Consider the following 23,230-nt stretch of genomic DNA (forward strand, 5'->3'; position numbering starts at 1 on the left):
AACTATGCATGCCAAAGAGAATTCCCAGTTTGAGAAGAAGCTATGAGATTCCTGATATGTTAATTCTTTTCAGAATTGAAAGGACAATGTTTTGAAGCATTTATCTTCTTCGGTGTTTCAGGCTGACCACAGTGTAGATGTCCATACTGAAGATGATGATGATGGGGAATTAGCATTATGGTCTCCTGAAGTCAAGATAGTTGAACTTGTAAAAGATCATAAAGGCTTGGGATTCAGCATTTTGGATTACCAGGTATAAAAATCTATATTGAGTTTCTGGAGGGATTTGTTTGTTTTAAAGGTATGTGAAAAAGTAATTATTTAAGGAACCCACTAGGGAAAAATGAATGATTTGATGTATAATGCTATCATCCAAAGACAGGTGTTAAAATTCCCATTGTTACCTTTGCAACTGGTAGCTTTCTTAGTGAATAAAATGATGGGTGATATAATAATTGAATAGTGAGGGAAGCAATAGTTTTATACCCATGGATGCTTTTAGAAACTGGAGCTTGAAGAATTTTTTAAAATTATTTATTTTGAGAGGGGCGCCTGGGTGGCACAGTCGGTTAAGCGTCCGACTTCAGCCAGGTCACGATCTCGCGGTCCATGAGTTCGAGCCCCGCGTCGGGCTCTGGGCTGATGGCTCAGAGCCTGGAGCCTGTTTCTGATTCTGTGTCTCCCTCTGTCTCTGACCCTCCCCCGTTCATGCTCTGTCTCTCTCTGTCCGAAAAATAAATAAACGTTGAAAAAAAATTTTTTTTTTAAATTATTTATTTTGAGAGAGAGAGAGAGAGAGAGAGAGAGAGAGAGAGAATGTGAGCAGGGGAGGGGCAGGGAAAGAGGGAGAGAGAGAATCCCAAGCAGGCTCCTCTCTGTCAGTGTGGAGCCTGATGACGGGCTCAGCCTCATGACCGCAAAACCACAACCCGAGCTGATATCAAAAGTCCAATGCTCAACCAACTGAGCCACCTAGGTGACCCTTCAAGAATTTTTTTATATGGAGGGATTGTTTTCCCCAGCTTAAAAAATTTTTTTTTAATATTATTTATTTTTGAAAGAGAGAACAGAGGAGGAACAGAGAGAGAAGGAGACACAGAATCTGAATCAGGTTCTAGGCTGTGGGCTGTCAGCATGGAGCCCAACACGAGGCTCGAACCCACAAACCATGAGATCGTGACCTGAGCCAAAGTTGGACGCTCAACTGACTGAGCCACCCAGCTGCCCCTTCCCCAGCTTTATTGAAATATGTTTCACATACCATAACATTCATGCATTTCAGGCATGCCATTTGGTTGTTTTTAGTATATTCAGAGTTGTGCAACCATCACCACAGTCTTAATTTTAGAACACTTCATCACCGCAGAAAGAAACCCCATCCACATGGTAGTCATTCATTCCTAATTCTCTCTTCTCTCTCCCCTTCACATGAAGGTTTTTATTGTTTTGCTTTTCTGTTAACAGAAATGTTCTTGGTGAAATTATGTATTTGTATTTAATATAGGACACATGACATTTATTTATATGTACTCCAATTATAATTAGAGTCAAGTCACTAATGTATTTGGGAGGAGGTGTGTGTGAAAGATCCTAATAAGACATCTATCTATATGTTGTATCAGTTTACCAGTTTACAGTATTTTTAGACCTTCTGATTATCATGGGGAATTTAGAACTGTTGGCAAAAAAGCTCTTCACTTTTAAGATGCATATTTTAATACTTTAGTGCTGCCTAAACACATTGTGGTTTAATAAAGCAAAATGTACTCTATCAAAGCACATAAAATGCCAAGTGATATAAAAATCAATTTTTTTAATATAATAAGGCATTCGGGAACAGATTAAAAGAAAAATACTTTGAGCATTATGTAAGAACATTAAATTCCATATTTAGGCAGTATGATTTAAGATTACTGAAATAGATTGTTCATTTTTGCTGCATATTTCTATGCCAGATAACCCTCTCTGTTATTAGAACTTTTCTTTGGAATATTACTGAATTATGATTTGCTGATTCTAAATAATGCATAATTGGGGAGATATTTTTATCAAGAAGTATCAATACTGTAAAATTCTAGAAGCTTATATATTGGTTAATATAAGGACATATAAAACAAATTTTAGGTACTACCTCAATTTTTCTTCCCCCGTATATCCTTATTACCTACCATATGGTAAATGATAAATATTTGCAGAATATTTTAAACTGAATAAAGAGAGCGCATGTGTGTGTATGGGGGAGGGGCAGAAAGAGAGGGAGAGAGAGAATCCCTCTGACAGTGCAGAGCCCAATGCAAGGCTCAAACCCACAAACCATGAGATCGTGACCTGAGCAGAAATCAAAAGTCTGACGCTCAACTGACAGAGCCACACAGGCACCTCTAGGTTAGCCAAAATTAACTGGAACTAAATGAACACATCCAACGAAATTTATTGTTTACCATTTTGATCATTAGGATTTAGTTTAGAAAACACCTTTCAGATGTAGTGTTAGATATTCAGGTACATTTCCATTATCATTGGAGCTATATGTATTTGCATTATTACATAAGGTATTAAAATGGTCATGCTTACCCTCTTAAATGACATTATCTGCAAGCTTTATATTTCGAATATTGCCCATGTTAAAGCAGAGAAGTGTTTCAGAAATAAAAACCAAACCAAACTTCAGTAAAGGATAGAAAGAAAAGTTTGATAGTCCTTAAGAATTTAACCTCTAGTTAACAGAAGAATTCTTTTAGCAGTTCTGAGCTTTACACTTAAAAATAGTTCCAAATATGGAAAATTTCTTTCTTCACCACATTCCTGTAGGTATGATGTGTAGCATACTTTGGTTTTTTGAAATTTTATTTTTATTTATAAAATTCTAGGGGCACCTGGGTGACTCAATCAGTTAACCATTGGACTCTTAATTTCGGCTCAGATGGTAGTCTCACAGTTGTCAGATTGAGCCCCATGTGGGCTCTGTGCTGGGCATGGAGGCTGCTGCTTAGAATTCTCTCCTCTCTCTTTCTGTCCCACCCTTGCTTATGCTCACTCTAGCGTGCACACTCTCTATCTCTTTATCTCAGAAAAAAAATGCTTACATATAAATGCCAATGAGGGGTACCTGCCTGGGTGACTCAGTCGGTTAAGTGTCTGACTCTTGACTTCAGCTCAGAGCATAATCTCACAGTTGATGAGTTCGAGCCCTGTATTGGGCTCTGCGCTCACTGTGTGGAACCTGCTTGGGATTCTCTCTCTCCCTCCCTGCCCCCCCTCCCCGCACCCCGCTCTGCTGCTCTCCTACTTGTGTATTCTCTCTCTCTCTCTCTGTCTCTCTCAAAATTAACTTAAAAAATAAAATAAAATTCTAGGTTTTTTTCCCCATCTTCCTCATAATCATCATTATGTATACAGACATTTCTGCACAAATTATATAAAGTAATTTTGCTGCAAAAGAAGTGTTAGATACTCCTTTTGCCTTTGTGCTTCTCAGAGAACTGATGGAAAAATATTTCATTTTTGAAATGCTACTTTGATTCATATTAAAGTGCTCAGCTTATTTACTTCTGTAGCTAACCCTTGGGAGAAAAAACATTCAATCTTGAACTCAACTTTTTTCTTAAGTCCATTTACTTAACAGCTGTATTTGGCACGTTTTCACCATTTGTCAGTGGTATGTAGAACTATTAAACACTATGACATTTAGATGACACATAAACACAATTTAAAATTTGGTTTGGGGCAAGTTAATTAATTGGTTATATTGTCTCTTGTTGTAATTAGGTAATAAATTCTAAAGTTCAAACATTTTTTGCAAGGCCAGGTGAAGGTGTAGCAAAAGTCATGAAAGGCCATGTTCCTGGCTATTATTGTATTTAATATATCCTGTATGAATTTATTAGGTAGCTGAATAGGACCAATGCAAACCCACCCCCATCCCATTCCCCCTCTTAGTACATTTAGAATAAGAATACTGTAGAAACATTTTGGCCACCAGAGGAAAGTTTTAGGACAGTGGGAGAGCTTCCCGGTGGTAAAGGACTGAATTAGCAGTATTGAAGAGATTGAAAATTTACTTTGCAATAGTAATTTCTCACCAGTTTTTCTCTAGAATAGTAAGAACTTTCTCAAGAACCTGACTAAATGATATACAGCATCTGTTGTACTGGTACTTATGCAATTTCTTCATCTATAAAATGGGGATAATGTCTAGCTCAAAGGATTGGTGTGGATTAAGTAAATTAATGTGTAAAGAAGTGGGAAATGTTAACATTACGATGGGTATATGAATATCGATAATCATCCAACTTAGAAAATAAACTACAGAAGTCTTGATATTGTCCTTTAATATATAGCTGTACTACAATATATTTGTACCCTGTCAATTTTAAGCCATCTATTTAGGAAAATTAATAAGTACATGCCTTTGTTTAGTGAAGTCTAAATTTAATTGTAAAATTACATTCTAAAACGCAGCCAACTCTTGATAAACCATATGTGAATTATCCAATTGTGGATTATTGGCCAGCAATTTGCTTTTTACATAAATTGAACTGAACCTTAGGAAAAGATGAGCGAGCAGATAAAGGATGCTGAATTGGCCATGGAACTATGGGGTGGCTTCCTGGATAGGTGAAAGTCTGGAAATGCAAAGTGGAAATACATTTTCATGAAACGCATTTAAAACAGATTGGGACAAAGCAAAAGGAGATAGTGACAGGGAAGACATCGTAAATGTGATTCAGGTGGTAAGCCTCCTCATTAGATTTTAAGATAAAGTGATACTAGCTTTATTGGCTGGGATTTGAATGGAGGTGGAATATTTATTAGTTTCAAATATTTCTAGGCACTACTCCATGTAGTGGCTAGTTAAAATCCTGTCCTATATGTGTACCATGTTAGAAGGGTCATTTGTCACTATAATATCATATTGTGTAAGATAGTGCCATGGAAAACAGTGATGTGCCTAATTTATCAAGAACATGAATATAATGGCTTAACTGTATACTCTGTTTCTAAGCAACATAAAACTTCAGAAATTTTTTATAATTTTTTATGGTATAATTTCTTGCCAGTTTCTAGATGTGGTTTACATATTGCGCTCGAGTTATCTTTGTCTCAATTGCGTAATGTCTTTATTCCTCGGAATAGTACTAATACTCATACTAATCCTAATATTAATACAACTAAAACTAATACAAATCCAGTAATAATCGCTAACGTTTACTGAGTGTTTACTGTTTGCTGGGCATTGTTCTGATTGTTTTACGTACATATTCCTTGCAAGAACCCTATGGACTAGGTGCTATTATTATTTATTTTTTTAATGTTTTATTTGTTTTTGAGAGAGAGAAAGAGACAGAGCATGAGTAGCGGAGGTGAAGAGAGAGGGAGACACAGAATCTGAAGCAGGCTCCAGGGTTTGAGCTGTCAGCACAGAGCCCGATGCTGAACCCAAACCCACGAACCATGAGATCATGACCTGAACTGAAGTCAGATGCCTAACCAGCTGAGCCATCCAGATGTCCCATGACTTTTTTTTTTTTTAATGTTTATTTATTTTTGAGAGAGAGAGAGAGAGAGAGAGCATGAGCAAGGGAGGGGCAGAGAGGGAAGGAGACACAGAATCTGAAGCAGGCTCCAGGCTCTGAGCTGTCAGTACAGAGCCTGATGAGGGGCTCCAACTCATGAACCATGAGATCGTGACCCGAGCCGAAGTTGGACGCTCAACTGACTGAGCCACCAAGGTGCCCCAAGAATAGGTGCTATTATCCTCATTTTTGAAGTGAGGAACCTGAGGCACAGAGAGGTTACATAACTAGTCCAAGTTCACACAGCTAGTATGTGGCAGAACTAGAATTTGAACTCAAGCAGTTGGCTCCCAGAATCTATGCTTTTAGCTACCGTATTATGCTGCTCCTTTCATGATGCATGCATTTTATTACAGGAGATCTTCCTGTTTTTCCAGCTTGCAAAAAAATTTCATATCTTAAAGACAAGTTGCAAGATAGTATTCTCATTTTTAATGCTTATCTGGAAGTTTAGTAAGTATTAAAAATTAATATAGTGTCCTCATACACATTTTCTAGGAGCTAGTGTTTATTGTTCCCAAGGAAAATAATTACAAATTTAAGTATCCTAAATTAGTGCTGCTAATTTCTTGCGGGCTAGTGTTCAATAATGAAGCAATTATTAGGTAGTCTGAGTCTGTAATTTTTAATTTCTACCAAAAATCTTGAAATAAATTTAGAATTGTGTGGATTTCACCTTAGGTTGACCTTACGTATTAAAGACGGCAAGTGGATATTTTCTGGTGTTTTGATTTATGTTGAACTTCGAATAACCCCTCATGATTATAATTCACTGGAAATGTTTGACATTAGCCAATTTTTGAACATTAGCCATGATATTGCCATTCTTAGTACTTTTGAATTTCAGTGATTTAGAAGGTAAAATTTATTAACCAATAATTCTCCTTCTTCCTACATCCCAGTCCTCGTTTCTCTCCCCTCCTGATATGGACAGACTCAATTTTTGCCAAAGCCTATATTTTTAAAAGACTTTGGGTTTATCTCAGACTCTAAGATAGATAAAAATAGAAAGCATAATAGCACAGCCATTGAGAGGTGATTCACACATAAATACTGTTAGCGATATTTTAAAAAGTTGTTTGAAAGACCAAAGACGAATGATGATTCGTTAAAAATAATAGTGAAAATATTCCTCTGTATAAAAAAAAAGATTAATTTTTCTTAACAGAAGAAATGGGTTATAAAGCCCAAAGAGTATGAATATGAATGACTATAGTATTGCTGAGTCTTGGATATGGTATGGCTTAGTGTTTGTTGTTAGAAAAAGTATGTAGTTTTTGCCTGACTTTTTCCTAACTCCATTAGATGAATTCTCTTTAAAAGATTTAAAAAGTTGTAGGAAGAGATTGTGTAAATTTCATGTATTTGGCATTAAATTGGCTTTATTCTAACTTTTTTTAATGTTTATTATTTATTTTTGAGAGAGAGAGACCGAATGTGAGAAGGGGAGGGGGAGAGAAAGGAGACACAGAATCCTAAGTAGGCTCCAGGCTCTGAGCTGTCAGCACAGAGCCTGACGCAGGGCTCGAACTTACCGTGAGATCATGACATGGGCCAAAGTTGAACACTCCATTGACTGCGCCACCCAGGTGCCCCTAAATTGGCTTGTTTCTTATATGTGCAACAGAATGACTTCCTCTGAACGTAAGGAATGTTTTTAAAATAAGTAATACATACATATGGCATAAAAATTCAAAGTACATAAAGGTATCCTGTGAAAAGTAAATCTACCTCTGACCATAGTCCCTTCACTTCTCCTAGATAAAAACTCCTGTTTTTCTTGTCTATCCTTTCAGAGATATATTATACATACAAAGTAATAAAAGTAGTAGTTAAAAAAAAATTTTTTTTTACATATAAATGGAGTATGTCAAACATACTTTAAGCACATTGCTTTTTATCTCAGTTATATGTTCTTTCATTTTGGTATTTATAGATCTATGTAATTCTTTTTAATAACCGCATAGTATATTATTGTTGATGTATAGTAATTTATTTAGCCAATCTCCTGTACCTATTTAGTGGGCATTTCAAATGTAGCTATAGTGGATATCCTTGTCATACTCTTTTGTAAAAAGGTGGGGATGATTCTTAGGATGAATTCCTAGAATTGCTCATCAAAAGAGCACATATCTTTTAAATTTTGGTACATTTTTACTAAATTGCTTGCATATAACCATTTGTGAGACTCCTTTGTATTTAGACTACTTAAAATTGATGCCTTCTTATGTAGTGTCATTTCTTTAATTAGATAATTCTCTGGAAAACAAAGTCTAAGCAGGTGCCTAATTCATGAATTTGCTAATGATTTTCCATACTATGGACAGATAAATAAGTGATAGCAATGTATAACTATTCATTTTGTTTCGACTATATTGGCAGTAATTAATGTATTTACTTTAAAAATTTTTAATGTTTATTTATTTTTGAGAGAGAAACAGAACGTGAGTGGGAGAGGGGCAGAAAGAGAGAGAGAGAGAGAGAGAGAGAGAGAGAGAGAGAGAGAGAGAGACACACACACACACACACACACACACACACACACACACACACACAGAATCCAAAGCAGGCTTCAGGCTCTGAGCTGTCAGCATGGAGCCTGACCTGGGGCTCGAACTCACGAACTGTGAGATCATGACATGAGCTCTGGTTGGACGCTTAACTGACTGAGCCACCCAGGCATCCCGGCAGTAATTAATTTATTGATTTTTGAAGCTAAGGGCATAAATGGTTTATATTCATACAATGCTGCTAGTGCCCAAAAGTCTATTCCTATTTCTTCTATCAGTTTTAATCTTGTTTATGAGAAAACTTGAGTTTATAAAGAGAAGCAATTAAGGATTTTAATTTTTGCTATTTTAGGTGAATGCTGTTAAGAATACATAGTGTTCACTAACTTGTGGAAGTCCAGTATCTTTGTGTTCTTATTAGGCGATTAGTTCATAGACTTTAAGATATAGAATTAGATAGGTATCAACATAATTTTAACATATAATACAGCCTATGTTAGTAATATTAAAAAGCCAATTACAAACCTACACTAATTCCAGAATCTAAGACACGGAGGATATACTATATAGCTACACTTTCATGCTCAAGGGATCTCATAACATGGACACCAATATCTTGTTGATTTTTTCTTTTGTTGCTTATGTCTTTTTTTTTAAAGGAGTTCTTTGGGTTTACTTCACCCAGGTAGGATTAAGACAGTAAGACTAAGAAAAATGCCATCAATCTGCTACTAATGGTCGTATACATGTTCCCATAAATGTATCCTCCTATAGCTTGCTGTTGAACAAACCACACATCTGCATTTAAAGGTCACTTTTGCTTAATGGAACTTGGGACTGATAAAGGCTATTCTGTGCTCATCCCTGATTCCTGTCCACATTTATTTTTATTAACATCAAAGTACTGTAAGCTTCAGTGCCAACTGGGGTGAAGATTTCTTTTCACAGAGGATTTGCTCCCTTTCCCTCTATGGGAAAGTTCTGTATCCTTTAAATCATTTTAAGCTGCTTCATTTGAAAAATAATTCTTAGTAGTGTGTTCATGGAGTGGATTGATTGTGGCTAGTGGGGAAATTCTCTCATGGCTTAAAGATTGCTTTTCAAGCCTGCGAAGTGGGTGAATGAAGGGAGCCCACTCCTGGTGTGTGGAGTTTGTACTGTGCTCAGGATGATGACTGACTTCCAAAAACCACAGTTCAGCAAGACTAAAGGCATCAGGAGACCAGAAGCCACTTAATAAGAGATCAAAGAGGCTGTGTGTATATCAGCTTGAAATCCAGATAGTACAGATCAAAAGCTTGCCTTAGCGAGGCAGCTGCAGGGGGATGAAGTTAGCAGGAGGCCCCAAAGATCTTAAGTCAGGCCTGATGTTGAACTTTACGGGAATTTCATGGCTCCTCTGGAATACGAATTTGGCAAAAAAAAAAAAAAAAATCCCATTGTGTCTAATGGTGGGGAGAGAGAATAGAGGGCAGGGAGCAAATGCTCGTCAGCTGGTTGGTGGTTTCTAATAGGGTGGCTCCCCTTTTAACAAATGTTTCTGCTTTGTACTAGAAGGCAATGCTGAGGAGGAGGAGATCCTGTAAATGGTATATTTGTCATATTACCTTTCATGAGTATTTCACAAATAGCCAAACTGTAAATATTAGTGTTTACGAAACAACCACAGAGAGCTGATTTACTGCAAAACCTGGTAATTACATCTATCTTGTGAAATGCTGAACATATTCCAGGAAGTTAGTGGATATCAGTCTAGCTATGTATCTGTTTCCCATGTAATTTAAAACAGAATAATAACTCAAGAAACAATGTTGGTCTAAAGAAGAAATTCGTTCTTCAGAGCTATTTCATGGCCCGTCTTCCCCTACCTCTGCGTGTGGGTGTCTCGTAGAAGTCCTCACTTGGTTGTGATGTCAGCCTCGAGAGCCGTGGCAGTAGATGACCGTCATAGCCCTTCCTAGAGTATGGCAGAAAGAGTGAATCAAAAACACCAACAGGTATTGAGAATCTGTTTTCCCAAGGCATGGTGATTTGTACTGCTCTGCCCTGTGTGTGGGTGTCATTTGGAGCCAGGCAGTGATCCAGAGAAGCCATGCTATTCCCAGTGAGGGCTGGGAAGTGTGCTGCCTCCTTCTGGTACCAAAGGCCTAATTTGTTAATGATGCAGGAAAGGGGATTGGCTGCCTGATCTTTACATACCATGTTCTAGGGCTCAGGTTTCCCTTTCAGCTGTTCCCTTCGTATTTTACTTTAGTCAGATGTTACATTCACCCGTATGCCACTGTGAACACATAGGATGGTTAACAGCACTAGCTTAGGAGTCAGGACCAGGATTTTCATTCTGGCTGTGACTCCCTACTAGGACTTTGGACAGGCTTGTTAGTCTTCCTTATTCTCAGTTTACTAAAATAATAATCTCTAAGATAGAAATCGTATTTGCCTTATAAAGTTATAAATATTAAATAAAAGATGCATATAAATGCCCACACTTTCTAGGCATAAAATAATATGTTACCAGTTACTGAAAAATGATGACGATTCAAAAACATAGAATCTGAGCACACAGTGACTATACCTGTTACTCATTGTCTCCCTCAAAAAAAAAATTATTGTTCAGGGGCACCCGAGTGGCCCAGTTGGTTAAGTGGCTGACTTTGGCTCAGGTCATGATCTCACTGGTCGTGAGTTCAAGCCCCGCGAGCCCCATGTCAGAATCTGCTATGAGCGCAGAGCCTGCTTCAGATCCTCTGTCTCCCCCTCTCTCTGTCCCTTCCCCGCTCTCACATGCGTGCTCGCTCTCTTTCTTTCAAAAATAAATAAACATTTAAAAAAAGTGTCCGTTTAGTATGACCTAGTATGGGGCATATAAAGATGAAAAGAGATATTAAAGAACTTTAACAAATATATACTGAGTATCTTCTATGGCAGGCACTGTTCTAGACAGGAAGAAGATAGTAGTGAACAAAGTAAATCATAGACTCTGTGTCCTCATGGAATTTAAATTCAATCGGGAGTAGAGAGTCAGTGGATAAATAAACATATGTTAAATATAATAAAGGGAACAGACTTGAGAACAACTCTGTATAATACATTATGGTTTTAGCGGTGCTGGAAGTAAGACTGAGACTCTGTGATGATTGTTTCTTAGGATTCAGAGGGGCCTCACAGGGAACTGAGGTATGCCTTGTAGACAAACAGGTAGTGGGCACTCCAGGCACAGGAATTTCCTGTCCTAGAATTGATTACTTGGCCCTTATTTCAAGTCTTTTTTTCTTTAGTATCTGTTAACTATCTAAATTTGTGAGTTTTATTCCTTCTAATGGAAAATCCTTTGAGAAACTTTGTGTTCTCATATTTTATATGAAAAACAGGACTCACATTTCACATGGTAAAAATAGTAATTATGAATTATGTACTGCTTACTCTGTGTTGCACATTAAGGCCTCGATATACACATAAACTGATTTAATCATCCCTACCACCCCATGAGGTAGGTCCTGTAATCATCTTCATTTTATGACTTAGGAAAATGGCAAGAGGTAAGGAATTTGCTCAAGATCACCCAATTAGTGGGTGGAGCTGGGCTCCTAAGTCTGTGCTCTAGTAGTGTGATAGGAACAACATTGATTCTTCATGACTGTGGCTTAACACAATGATAAAAGACAAAAAAATTTCCAGTTGTCTTTCCAGAGAAAAATACTTACTACAATTCCAAAAGGTTTACTTGAGATCATTTCTGAATCTTGCGGTCCCTCGCCTCTACTCTTCCCACCTGGCCTGTGCTTTTGAGAGACCTGGCGGCTTTCTTACCACCAGAGAGTGCAAACTATGTGTGTTGCATCCTAGATTTTCCAGCAGGACTCTGTGGCCTTTTTTCCTGAACAGTTTCAGAGTTGGCAAAGTTTTATTCTGCACGTTGCATGCTACATACTACAGAGTATTGGTTGCCCTTTCAAGGATTAAAAAAAAAAAAATCACAGAATTTTTTCTCAAGAGTGAATGGCATCCTGTGTCCTTGCTATGGCTATGCTTGTCAGCATACCTCCCAGCCTGGAGACGGCTCCTGTCTTTCAGTGTCTGCTTCAAGAGAGAAGGAGGGCTGAGGATGCCGTGCTGCTCTGAGCTTCTATTCTGATGCAGAGATCTTCGTAACCTGGAGAGTGTAGGGTCAGCTCTTTATTTCCGTGTGTTACCACATAAGCATCATATCACAAATAGTTCAGTAGTTGATAGAACTGTTGGTTTAAATCACACATGCTCGGGGCGCCTGGGTGGCACAGTCGGTTAAGCGTCCGACTTCAGCCAGGTCACGATCTCGCGGTCCGGGAGTTCGAGCCCCGCGTCGGGCTCTGGGCTGATGGCTCAGAGCCTGGAGCCTGTTTCCGATTCTGTGTCTCCCTCTCTCTCTGCCCCTCCCTCATTCATGCTCTGTCTCTCTCTGTCCCAAAAATAAATAAACGTTGAAAAAAAAAAATTAAAAAAAAAAAAAAAAAATCACACATGCTCAGTTGAATTTAGAAGACTGTAAACTCAGTGGTAATTGTTACCTCCTCAATCTCCTATTTCCTACTGACTTCTCCATCATCATCTTCACAGTGATAACCATAGAATAGGATTAGCGCTTATGAAGTGCTTGCTGTGGACTTATAAAGCCCCTTATGTGACCTGTGTCATTTAATGCTTTGCACAACTCTATGAAATCTGTACTGTTGTTCTTCCCAGTTACAGACGAGAAACCCAAGTCTCAGCTAGTATTTCTAAATGCCTAGGCTGAGAATGATTTGTATGGAAAATGAAAATAAATTCCAAAATTAACATTAGAAAAGCTTTTACAAGTTTTATGTGTCTATACTCGCCCTGCATCATAGTAGATTTCAATTTCTGTAGTTTTTTCCTTGGATGATATTGCAATATTTATTTATAAATTCATTTTCTACTTAGAAAATTGTAAAATACACATATCATAAAATTTACCATCTTAACCATTTTTAAGTGTGCAGTCCCATAATGTGAAGTATATTCACATTTCAACCAATGGCCTTTTTTTTTCAGCTACTGTAATTTTAATAGAGGGTATGAGTCTGTACTTGAGTACTACTGTCTGCCTAGTGGACTTTCCAGACAAATGAGGGGACTTACAGATAAAGAACATTTGTGTGGTTGATTTTGTTTTATTTTCCTTAAAACCAGCAAAAGTCCTGGGCCAGGAGTGAATGGGAAACAATTACAGCATGACAAAAAATTTTCAGTAGATGAAACCTTCAAGCAACAGATCTAATATCCAAGGAAAATATCTAATCAGAGACTAGAGGGGGATAAAAGAAAGCAATAGTCTTCAAGAAGCAATTTCCATGGGACTCCTGGTTGAACCATTTAAATTATTATAGGGCTTAAAATAGACTTGAAGTACCAAGCTATGCAGAATAAAATTATGTGCAAGCTTCTGTATTTTTTTTCCTGTTTGCAATATATTTTGAATTTTTAGCAAGTTTCTCTGTCCAGTTCTCTTTCATTGCACTTTTAATTGCCTCACATGCTGTGCTTACTGTGCTGCTCAGGGACTGTTCGGTTCTATGTATGATGCATGGAAAAATCTATTCTTAATGCCTAATGGTATTTAGGAAGTAATAAGACACAAGAAGCCAGGAACCATATCAGTTTAATCTATCTTGAGTGCACTGAATGTATTTTGTGGGTACTTTGAACACGATGGTGTTGCGGTAATTGGTACGATTAGTGTAATACTTGGCTATATTATAAAATAGTTAAAAATGGGATTAAATTCTAATAAGGTAGCTTGCCCATTATTCATCAAATCATTTATTTATTGCCTTGCATTCACTATAAATACATTTATTTCTCTTTCCTAAAAGTAAATGCTTAGCTTGTTGGTCAAATCAGAAGCTCTTTGAGTATAATTAATTACATCCCACTATCTTAAACCAGAACTATGTTAATGATTTTAATTCAAGTAATAGTCCCTGACATGTCTTTGTTACAATCTAAAAATCGCAAAGGGAAAAACATAAGTTGTTTTAAGATTCAACTTATTAAAAAAAAAGGCACATGTCATAAACATTTTGTCATATGTTTCGTTTTGATGGTACAATATCCAGGAAGTTAGATCTTATGTAGTCAGTGGCCTTTTTATGAGTTCTTAAAAGACCCCACTAACTGAAATTATACCGTATTTGTGACCAGGGTGTACATCTTTTTCATTACTGAAGCTGTGTTTTGAATTAACTTCCATCATTCCCTACTTTTTACAGTGGTTTTCTGAATGTTTTGGTAGAAATTAATGACAAATTTGACTCAAGATAGTCTGTCAAATTTAGTTACAGGATTCTGGAGTTGGGGAAACAGATCCTAACTGTCATGTATCCAGTGTTCTCATTTTACAATTGAAGAAACTGACTCAGAGAAATGAACTTCTGAAACTATACACAGCCAGGCTGGCACCAAGCTGGGGCTCAAAACTTGTCCCCTGACCTCTAATCCATACCCATCCTACCACTAGTGGATTGAATAGCTGTCTTCCTTGTCTTTCTCTCCTATGTATATTTTCTCCTTAAAAAAAAAACAAAAACAAAAAAACTTTGGATTCCTGTTTCCTGATTGACGTTGCTCACAATGGAAATTTTAATTCATGCCAGCTGTACCTCAGAGCTTCTGCAGATCACTGTTTTTTTTCCCGTGTGTGTGTGTGTAAAATAAACTTTCCTTTGCCTTTCTTTGTACCAGTTGCTTCTTCCGCCTACCTCCAGGATGGAGAAGTTAGTGGTCTCCCTTTTAAATTTAATGGTTTCTTTCAGTGTTCTCCGTTTTAGTAACTTCCTTGAGATCGTTGAAAATCTACTTATTTACGTTTTAACTTAATATTCTTTTGAGATCAAAGATTTTTTTTAATGTTTCTTTTATTTATCTTGAAAGAGAAAGTGTGATCAGGGGAGGGGCAGAGAAAGAGAGAATCTCTAGCAGGTTCTGCACCATCAGTGCAGAGCCCAATATGGGGCTCAATCTCATGAACAGAGAGATCATGACCTGAGCCGAAATCAAGAGCTGGATGCCCCTAATAATCTTTAGTTCAAATAATAATGGCCACGTTTAAGAGTATGCTCTTCAAGAAACAAATATTTGCTGCTTGCTACTTTTATAGTTTTCTCTCAGTTGAACATTACTGATTTGGAACAATTCTCTGATCAAATATTTCATAGCTACCTACTTCATGTTATCCAGAAATTATGTAGATTCTTTAAAATTATCTTTGAAATATACTTCCTCACACTGATCTGAGTATTTGTGGAGTTAGGCTCAATAGCCTAATTCTGTGATAATGTATACCAAGACATTGAATTCATTGATTAGGATATCTGTTCATTTGTAGAGCACTTTCTATTTCATAATTATTTAGGTTGTATTCCTAGTCTTTTTTTTTTTTTAATCATTTCATTTTGATGAAGGACTCCGGTAATATGGGAGAGCAGTTATTTTGGTGTGGAGAGCTGTACAGCAGCAAAGAACTTTAATAATTAAACTACTTAGAGTAATTAAATGTAGGATTAAGACTATATGACTTAACCATATTTCCTCTCATGAGTTTACATAGGCCAATTTTATATTTTAATATACTGTACTCAGTTAACAGTGTCAGAATTATCAAAGGTAAAGCAATTTATACACATTTTGAAAATTATTGAAGTGTAGTTGACATACAGTGTTATGTTAGTTTCAGGTGTACAATATAGTGATTTGCCAATTCTGTACATTACTTATTGCTCATCATGATAATCGTAGTCACCATCTGACTCCATACAACAATATTACTGACTGAATATATTCCCTATGCTGTACTTTTTGTTTTTGTGACGTATTTGTTTTATAGCTAACTGGAAGTTTGTACCTCTTAATCCCCTTCGCCTATTTCACTGATCTTCCTTCCTACCTCCCATCTGGCAACCACAAGTTCTCTGTATTTGACAGTCTGTTTGTTTAATTTGTTTTTTAGATTCTACCTATAAGTGAAATCATATGGCATCTGTCTTTCTGTGTCTCACTTATTTCACTTAGCATAATGCCATCCATGTTGTTGAAAATGGCAAGGTTTCATTCTGGTTAATGGCTGAGTAATATTCCACTGTATATATATATATACCACATTTGCTTTATTCATTCATCTATTTTTTTTTTAACGTTTATTTATTTTTTGAGACAGAGAGAGAGACAGCATGAACGCGGGAGGGTCAGAGAGAGGGAGACACAGAATCTGAAACAGGCTCCAGGCTCTGAGCTGTCAGCACAGAGCCTGACGCGGGGCTCGAACTCACGGACCGCGAGATCATGACCTGAGCCGAAGTCGGCCGCTTAACTGACTGAGCCACCCAGGCGCCCCTATTCATTCATCTATTGATGGACACTTGAGTTGCTTCCATATGTTGGCTGTTGTAAATCCCAGCAATGGGATTAGGGTATTTATTTTTAATTTTTTGAGGAACCTCCTTACTGTTTTCCACAGTGGTTGCACCAATTTATATTCCCACCAACAGTGCATGAGGGTTTCCTTTTCTCTACATCCTTGCCAACACTTGTCACTTCTCATCTTTTTGATACTAGTTATTCTGACCAGGGTAGGATGATATTTCATTGTAGCTTTGATTTTCATTTCCCTAGTTATTAGTGATATTGAGCATCTTTTCCTGTGTCTGCTGGCCATCTGTATATGTTTTTTAGGAAAATGTTCAGGTCCTCTATCCATTTTTTAGTCAGTTTCTTTTTGGTGTTGAGTTGTGTAAGTTACATATTTTGGATATTAACCCCTTATCAGATATATCATTTGCAAACACTTTCTCCCATTTGCTAGGTTGCCTTTTGTTTTGTTGATTATTTTTTTGCTGTGCTGAAGTTTTCCATTCTGGTATAGTCCCAATAGTTTATTTTTAGTTTTGCTTTCTCTTGCCTGAGGAGATACATCCATAAATACGTTGGTAACGCTGATGTTTAAGAGATTACTGCCTGTGTTTCAAGAGTTTTATGGTTTTGGGTCTCACATTTAGATCTTTAATCCCTTTTGAATTTATTTTGTGTATGGTGTAAGAAAGCAGTCCTTTCATAGAGCATGTAACTGTCCAGTTTTCCCAGCACCATTTATTGAAAAGACTATTTTTTCCCAATTGTATATTCTTGAAGCTTTTGTCTAGATTAATTGGCCATATAAGCATGGGTGTATTTCTGGGCTCTCTATCCTGTTCCATTGATCTATTAGACACAGGTTTTTATCTGAAATAAAATATGCTGTTTCTCAATGCCATTCTACTATAAAAATTCATATTCCATTTCCTTAATGCTTTTAAAAGTTAGGGTGTTAAATATAGAATTAAAAAATAATCAAAAAGTTGTTCTTTATTTTGAATTCATGTAGTAAGGTCATTGTTTACACCTTGATATCTATTTTTCTGCATTGGAGTAATACTACAAAGCATGTACATGTTAAATGTCAGAATAGTCCAGGGTATACGTCTCATGTTCCTCTTTAAAAAATACCTCTTACTGATGCACTAGCCAATTTTATTAAATGTGACCACTTTTCTTGTTTATTTCTTCTCTCTAACATTCCCTGCTCCATGCCTTTCCAGTGAGCTTGCTGTCGCTGCTTGCTTGTATTGGTAATTTTGCTTATGTGACAGCTTCATGGCTAGAGCTCCCCACATCTTCAGGTTGATAGCCATCTCTCACAGAGCCTACATTTCAACTGAGCCACACCATTCTGCCCCAGGTGATGCCCCTGCACCTTGCCTTATGTGAACTCTGATCTCTTTGATCTGTGGGAAGGTACACAAATATTCATATACTACATTTTATAGACATTGTAGAAACTTGGAATCCTATCCATTTGGGCATAATTATTGTCACATGTATGTATCCCTTCATGTAAAGGTGTCTTCAGGTCACCAAATGAATGGATTCTTGAGAAAGTAGGTATAAATTAAAATTTGGCAAACAAATGCATGTTTTATTTGTACATGGCAGCCAAGCTCTACATTCTGTGCTAAACTAACTTCATCAACTAGGTACTGGTATATAAACCTGTATATATATATATATAAACGTAAGGGCCTCAGTTTACACACTTTGGCAAGGTAATAAATATATCTTCTATCAATTTGCCTTCTTTCAGTACTAATTCGTTTGGCAAGTACTTGAAGATAGGGAAGCTGCATCACTTAGTGGCTAAGAGTGTAAACCCTGGAACTTTACCAGGTGGTTTAAATTCTGCCTCTGCCATTTCTCAACTGTGCGCCTTGGGTACTTTTCCTCTGTCTTAGTTTTCTCATCCTGAAAGTAGGGATAATAATGGTACTTACCTCATGGTGGTGTGAAGGTTAATAAATGAATTCTAGTAAGATTCCTAGAACATTCCTGGCATGGCAAACACTCAGTAAGTGCTAACCATTGTTGTTCCTATTCATATATGACGGGATGTGGCCTTTGCCTTTGACTTAACAGTCCAGTGAGGAGAGAGAAGGTAAATAGTTTGCCATTCAATATTTCAACTACTATTCAGTAACTTCCATATGGCATTCACTTTAGTAGGTCCTGGAAATAAAGCAGCTAATAAGTAAACACACCCTTGCTCTCATGAAGCTTATTTTTAATAGATAAGACAGTTAAAATAATTTCTGAAAAATGCCAGAAGTGTTATAATAGAGAAAATGCAAGGTGCCATGGATACATCTAACAAGCAGGAGACCCAACTTATTTTAAGAGATATGGGACAATAAGGAAAACTATATTATGACAAATGCTATATGGAAGTCCTCTTCTAGAATTAGGGGATCACAAGAGGAGAAAGTCAGGGAAGGCTTCCCATTGGTGGAAACACTTGACTGGACTCTGATGGTGAAAAGGTAGATAAGTGGCAGTGGAGCAGGGAAAGTATTCCTGGCAGATGGAATGGTTTGTCGGATGTCAGGCAACGCATCAAAGCATTTCACAGTCGCTGGATTTCAGTAGTTCTGTATCTTTGGGACGATGTGCGGAGCAAATGGAAATGGGCAGTCTCATGTGTAGGGAGAGCGATAGGAGCCTAGACTCCTCTGCACATCTGAAGGAATTGCTCTCACAAGCAGTTAAGACATGGTCCGAAGGCAATTGGGTGTCACTGAAGTGTTTCAAATAGAGAAGAAATTATGACCACATTTTAAATTTAATTTTTATTTATTTTTTAAAATATTTATGTTTGAGGGGGAGAGAGAGAGCAAGAGCAAGTGAGGAAGGGAGGGGCAGAGAGAGGAGGACAGAGGATCCAGAGCAGGCTCCGCATTGACAGCAGACAGCCCCATGCAGGACTCAAACTCACAAACTGCAAGATCATGACCTGAGCCGCAGCCAGATGCTAACCAACTGACCTCACCCAATGGATGAGGACCACCTCATCACATTTTTATTGTTAAAGATCATTCTTTTATTTCTGTGGAAAATAAACTGATGGGAGCAAGAGCGGAGACAGACAAACAGTTGCAGAGGCAAGAAATAATGAGAAGCTGAACCAACTTAGTTGCGGCGGAAATGGAGAGAAAGGGTCGGGTAGAAAAGATAGAAGTTCAAATTGACATGCCTTAGCTAGCAACTCAGTGGAGGGGTTAGGGGAGAGGGATTAAGGGAGTGCTTGGGTAAATGGTAATGCGGGTCAGGGATTATGGGAGGAGAGAAGTCTGTCAACTTGGATTTCCCCCAACATGGAAACATCCTGTGTTTATAACATCAAATGTTAGCATCACTTCAAGAAACCTCAAAAATTCTTATGTGCACTTTTCTTCAGACAGGCACAGTGATTGTATGCACTTACAGACCAGGTATTTGGATTCTCAGGATTTCATTGCTAAGTAGTGAGAAGAATTCAAGTCAGATCTCCTGTCTTGGTCTGGCATTCTGAGGGAAGTTAGCTGTCCTTAACTGATTGTCTTTATTTGCTAATAAATAAAGTTAGCTGTCCTTAACTGATTGTCTTTATTTGCTAATATTTTTAAGAGCTGTAGGGGACAAGTTTCATAAATGGTTAAGTTGAAGCAAGCATATGGAATACTGTTATAATGTGTATAATAATATAAGGCTTTTGAAGAAAGAAGAAGAACCAAATCCTTCAGAAGAGAGTAGTTGTCATAGTAAAAGATGCTGTTTCTTGTGTTCTGTGATTGGTCTTTAGTGCCCTCTATTGACTGCTTAGTCTAAAACAATGTCTTGATTTTGGAAGACCATGTTCCTTGCAGTGTTATTTACCAAAATAGGAAGAATCAGAGGTTTTAAAACCATGATAAATGGTCATAAGAACTGATGGGAACTTAAAAAAAATTTACATGGGGTCTCAAAGTTGGGTAGAGGTCTTTAGAAACAACCGTTATAACATTTTGTTTGCTGCAACATGGGTATGATACTGTGGGCTAGATTTTTCAGAAAACAGACCTTTCTGATGATGAGTAGCCTAAATCGGGCTGGTTTTTAAGCATTTTTAATGCAGCGAAGCCTCAAGGACAGCAGTCGCCCCAGTAGGCAGTAGCAGCTGCTGTTTTTCCATAGGGCGGCTGCTGCATGTGATGCCCCATGAAAGGAAATGACTGTTACTCATTAAAGCAACTTCATTCGGCTACATAGGAAATCACACAGTTAGAAAAGTCATCACAGAAAATGAAATAGTGATTATGCATAATGGGGCATCTTCAGAAATGGATGGCTTTTCTTTCTTTTTTTTTTTAAATGACAAAGACGCTGCCATTGGGTTCTCTCCTCCAGGAAAAGCAGTGGTAGATTGGACTTAGTGTTCAGAATAACTACAGGTCTAAGCCTGAATACATTTTAGTAAGGAAGCATACGTGGTACTAGCTTGAGGTCTAAAGAAGACTGCGCTTTGTATAAATGAATGCTCACCACGACTTTTCTGTAATAAGGCAAATGTGTTAATCATTCTATTTCTATTATTTCCTGGTTAATCTTTCTTTCAAATGTTTCTGATTATCATTTCAGCTGGTTGCATTTTGAAAACCTGTTCACCCAGTTGAGGTTAAAAATAGTACTTTCTGATTTGGTGTTCTATGACTCTGCAAAGAGATTGCTCACGCCAACCTAGTGAAATCATTTATTTGCTTTTGGTATATTTTACTGTTGCAGTTTTCCCTAAGAAAGTTTAGTAATTATTAAAATGAAGTAATGCTAGCTGCTTTCTGGGCATTTCATGAGAGGAATATGCTATTATGTAGTTTCCCTTCCCCCCTAATAAAAAAGCCTTTCATCATAAACTGACATCCTAAATGAAGGACATAATTGTACAGCTTATTTATTAGTGTGTCAGACTTAAAATGTAATGGTTTCATATTTCAGAATGAAAAGTGTGTTGTGATTCATGGTTGCCGGTGACAAAACAGACAGCTCTTTTATATCTGCACTGATTGCCTGCTGATATACCACTGTACTTTTTTTTTTTTTGTTCTTTTCTCTTCTCTTCCTATGCAATAGCTCCCTCTACTTGAAAATATTGGTGTAATTATAGTTTAGCACTATGTACTTTATTAGTGAGTACTCATGACTATTTTTACTTTCAGTCCTTTTCCTATATATGAGGTGTTCTACATCAGGGCATGTTAGAAATTTACCAAGAGTATCTTGACCTTGGAGCAGAAAAGCAAGGTTAAGGAGAGTAATGACAGTTATGTTTGAAGGCATTTTTCAAGGAATTAGCTGTGTGGCTTTTGTTGATTTAAACATGATATATTTGGTTAAAATTCCATATAGTACTTGAAAATGAACTCTGATGTCCAAAGCACAGAGGTATGGAAAACTGGATCAGAACACTTCAAAAGAACCATCAGTCATATCAAACTGACAAAGCCTGGAACTTGGCAAATTCTCACTTTGCTAATTCCTGAGCCTTCTGATTCTAACACAAAACATGACAGTTTCTCTTGTATTTGTCGGGAAGGGTTCAATAGTAGTAGAATCTCATGTTACTACATCTTGACTTTATGGAATAGTATGTGCATTATGAAACTGTAGGAACAAAATAGACAAAACAAGTGTCATGATTGGGATTTATTTTTTCTCTGTAGTACCATTATTTTAAAGTGGGGCAAGTGGCAGAGCCTGATGGTCTAGAGTAAGAACCTAGGAGCCAGACTGGCTGAGTTTGAATCCTAGCTCTGCTACTTACCACGTGGGTAATCTTGGCAAGTTTCCTGAACTTTCTGAGCCTTAGTTTCCTCATCTGTAAAAACAGAGACAAGTGTTAGTGTAAAGCACTTTGAATAGAGCCTGGCACATAGTAAGTGCTGTATATGAGTATCCAATAAAATAAAAAAATAATGGACTATAAACTGGTTATTAACCAAATGTATTTATTGAATGTCAACATTATCTTTAGTGCTGCTTAATAAAAAGAAAAACGGGGCCTTCCCAGTAGATGGGAGAGATTTTCACCTTGGTTTTGTTGACAAAGCGACGCTCATTTTCTTATATCAGAATAGTTCTCACCTAGGGGTCCCTATATCATGTTATAGATTATAAATTATAATTATGTTATTTTTTATTTTTTTTTAACATTTATTTATTTTTGAGAGACAGGGAACACGCAGAGGAGGGGCAGAGAGAGAGGGAGACACAGAATCTGAATCAGGCTCCAGGTTCTGAGCTGTCAGCACAGAGCCCGATGCGGGGCTCGAACTCACAAGCTGTGAGACCATAACCTGGGCCGAAGTCAGATGCCTAACTGACTGAGCCACCCGGGCTCCCCATAATTATGTTATTTTCAAAATACTTTTGTCATGAAGTTGGATATTCCATGGATTCCATGTCTGTTTTGAACTTCGTTGATTTAACAGGAGGATTTTATACTGGTGCAATACATAAAAATGAAGTATCATTTACCATAGTATACTTCTCTTAAAGCCTATTTATTGCCCAAAAGCAGACTTGTCTTTAGTCTGTAATATGGACGCTTGAGGATGTCAGAGAATCTTACTCAACTGTCCATAGACTTGTGGTCCAACAAAATAGCAGTTTTCAAAAGTTTAAAGAAGAAATTTGTATGTATTGAACCCTCAGATATGTAACTGAAATTGTTAGGATTATGTTTCCACCTTGATAGAAGCTGATATTTGTGTG

General features: G+C 37.3%; 1 protein-coding gene and 1 long non-coding RNA gene across 6 annotated transcripts in view; one reads left to right on the forward strand and one right to left on the reverse strand.

Moving 5' to 3' along the window:
• The window catches only part of PATJ (PATJ crumbs cell polarity complex component), a 365,326-nt gene that overhangs the window by 78,959 nt on the left and 263,137 nt on the right, over window positions 1-23,230 (forward strand). For all 5 annotated transcript variants that reach the window (XM_045035937.1, XM_023258767.2, XM_045035940.1 and 2 more), the window contains exon 17: window positions 122-253. In XM_045035937.1, coding sequence (XP_044891872.1) covers window positions 122-253 — 132 coding nt within the window. The remainder of the gene's footprint in view (window positions 1-121; window positions 254-23,230) is intronic.
• Window positions 1-23,230, reverse strand: part of LOC109502363 — a 36,247-nt gene that overhangs the window by 10,375 nt on the left and 2,642 nt on the right. The window contains exons 2-4 of the long non-coding RNA XR_002160927.2: window positions 22,281-22,334; window positions 12,129-12,239; window positions 9,955-10,043 (exon numbers count right to left, since the gene is read on the reverse strand). This is a non-coding gene — a long non-coding RNA (uncharacterized LOC109502363). The remainder of the gene's footprint in view (window positions 1-9,954; window positions 10,044-12,128; window positions 12,240-22,280; window positions 22,335-23,230) is intronic.

Source organism: Felis catus, chromosome C1, assembly GCF_018350175.1.
Source record: "Felis catus isolate Fca126 chromosome C1, F.catus_Fca126_mat1.0, whole genome shotgun sequence".
NCBI lineage: Eukaryota > Metazoa > Chordata > Mammalia > Carnivora > Felidae > Felis > Felis catus.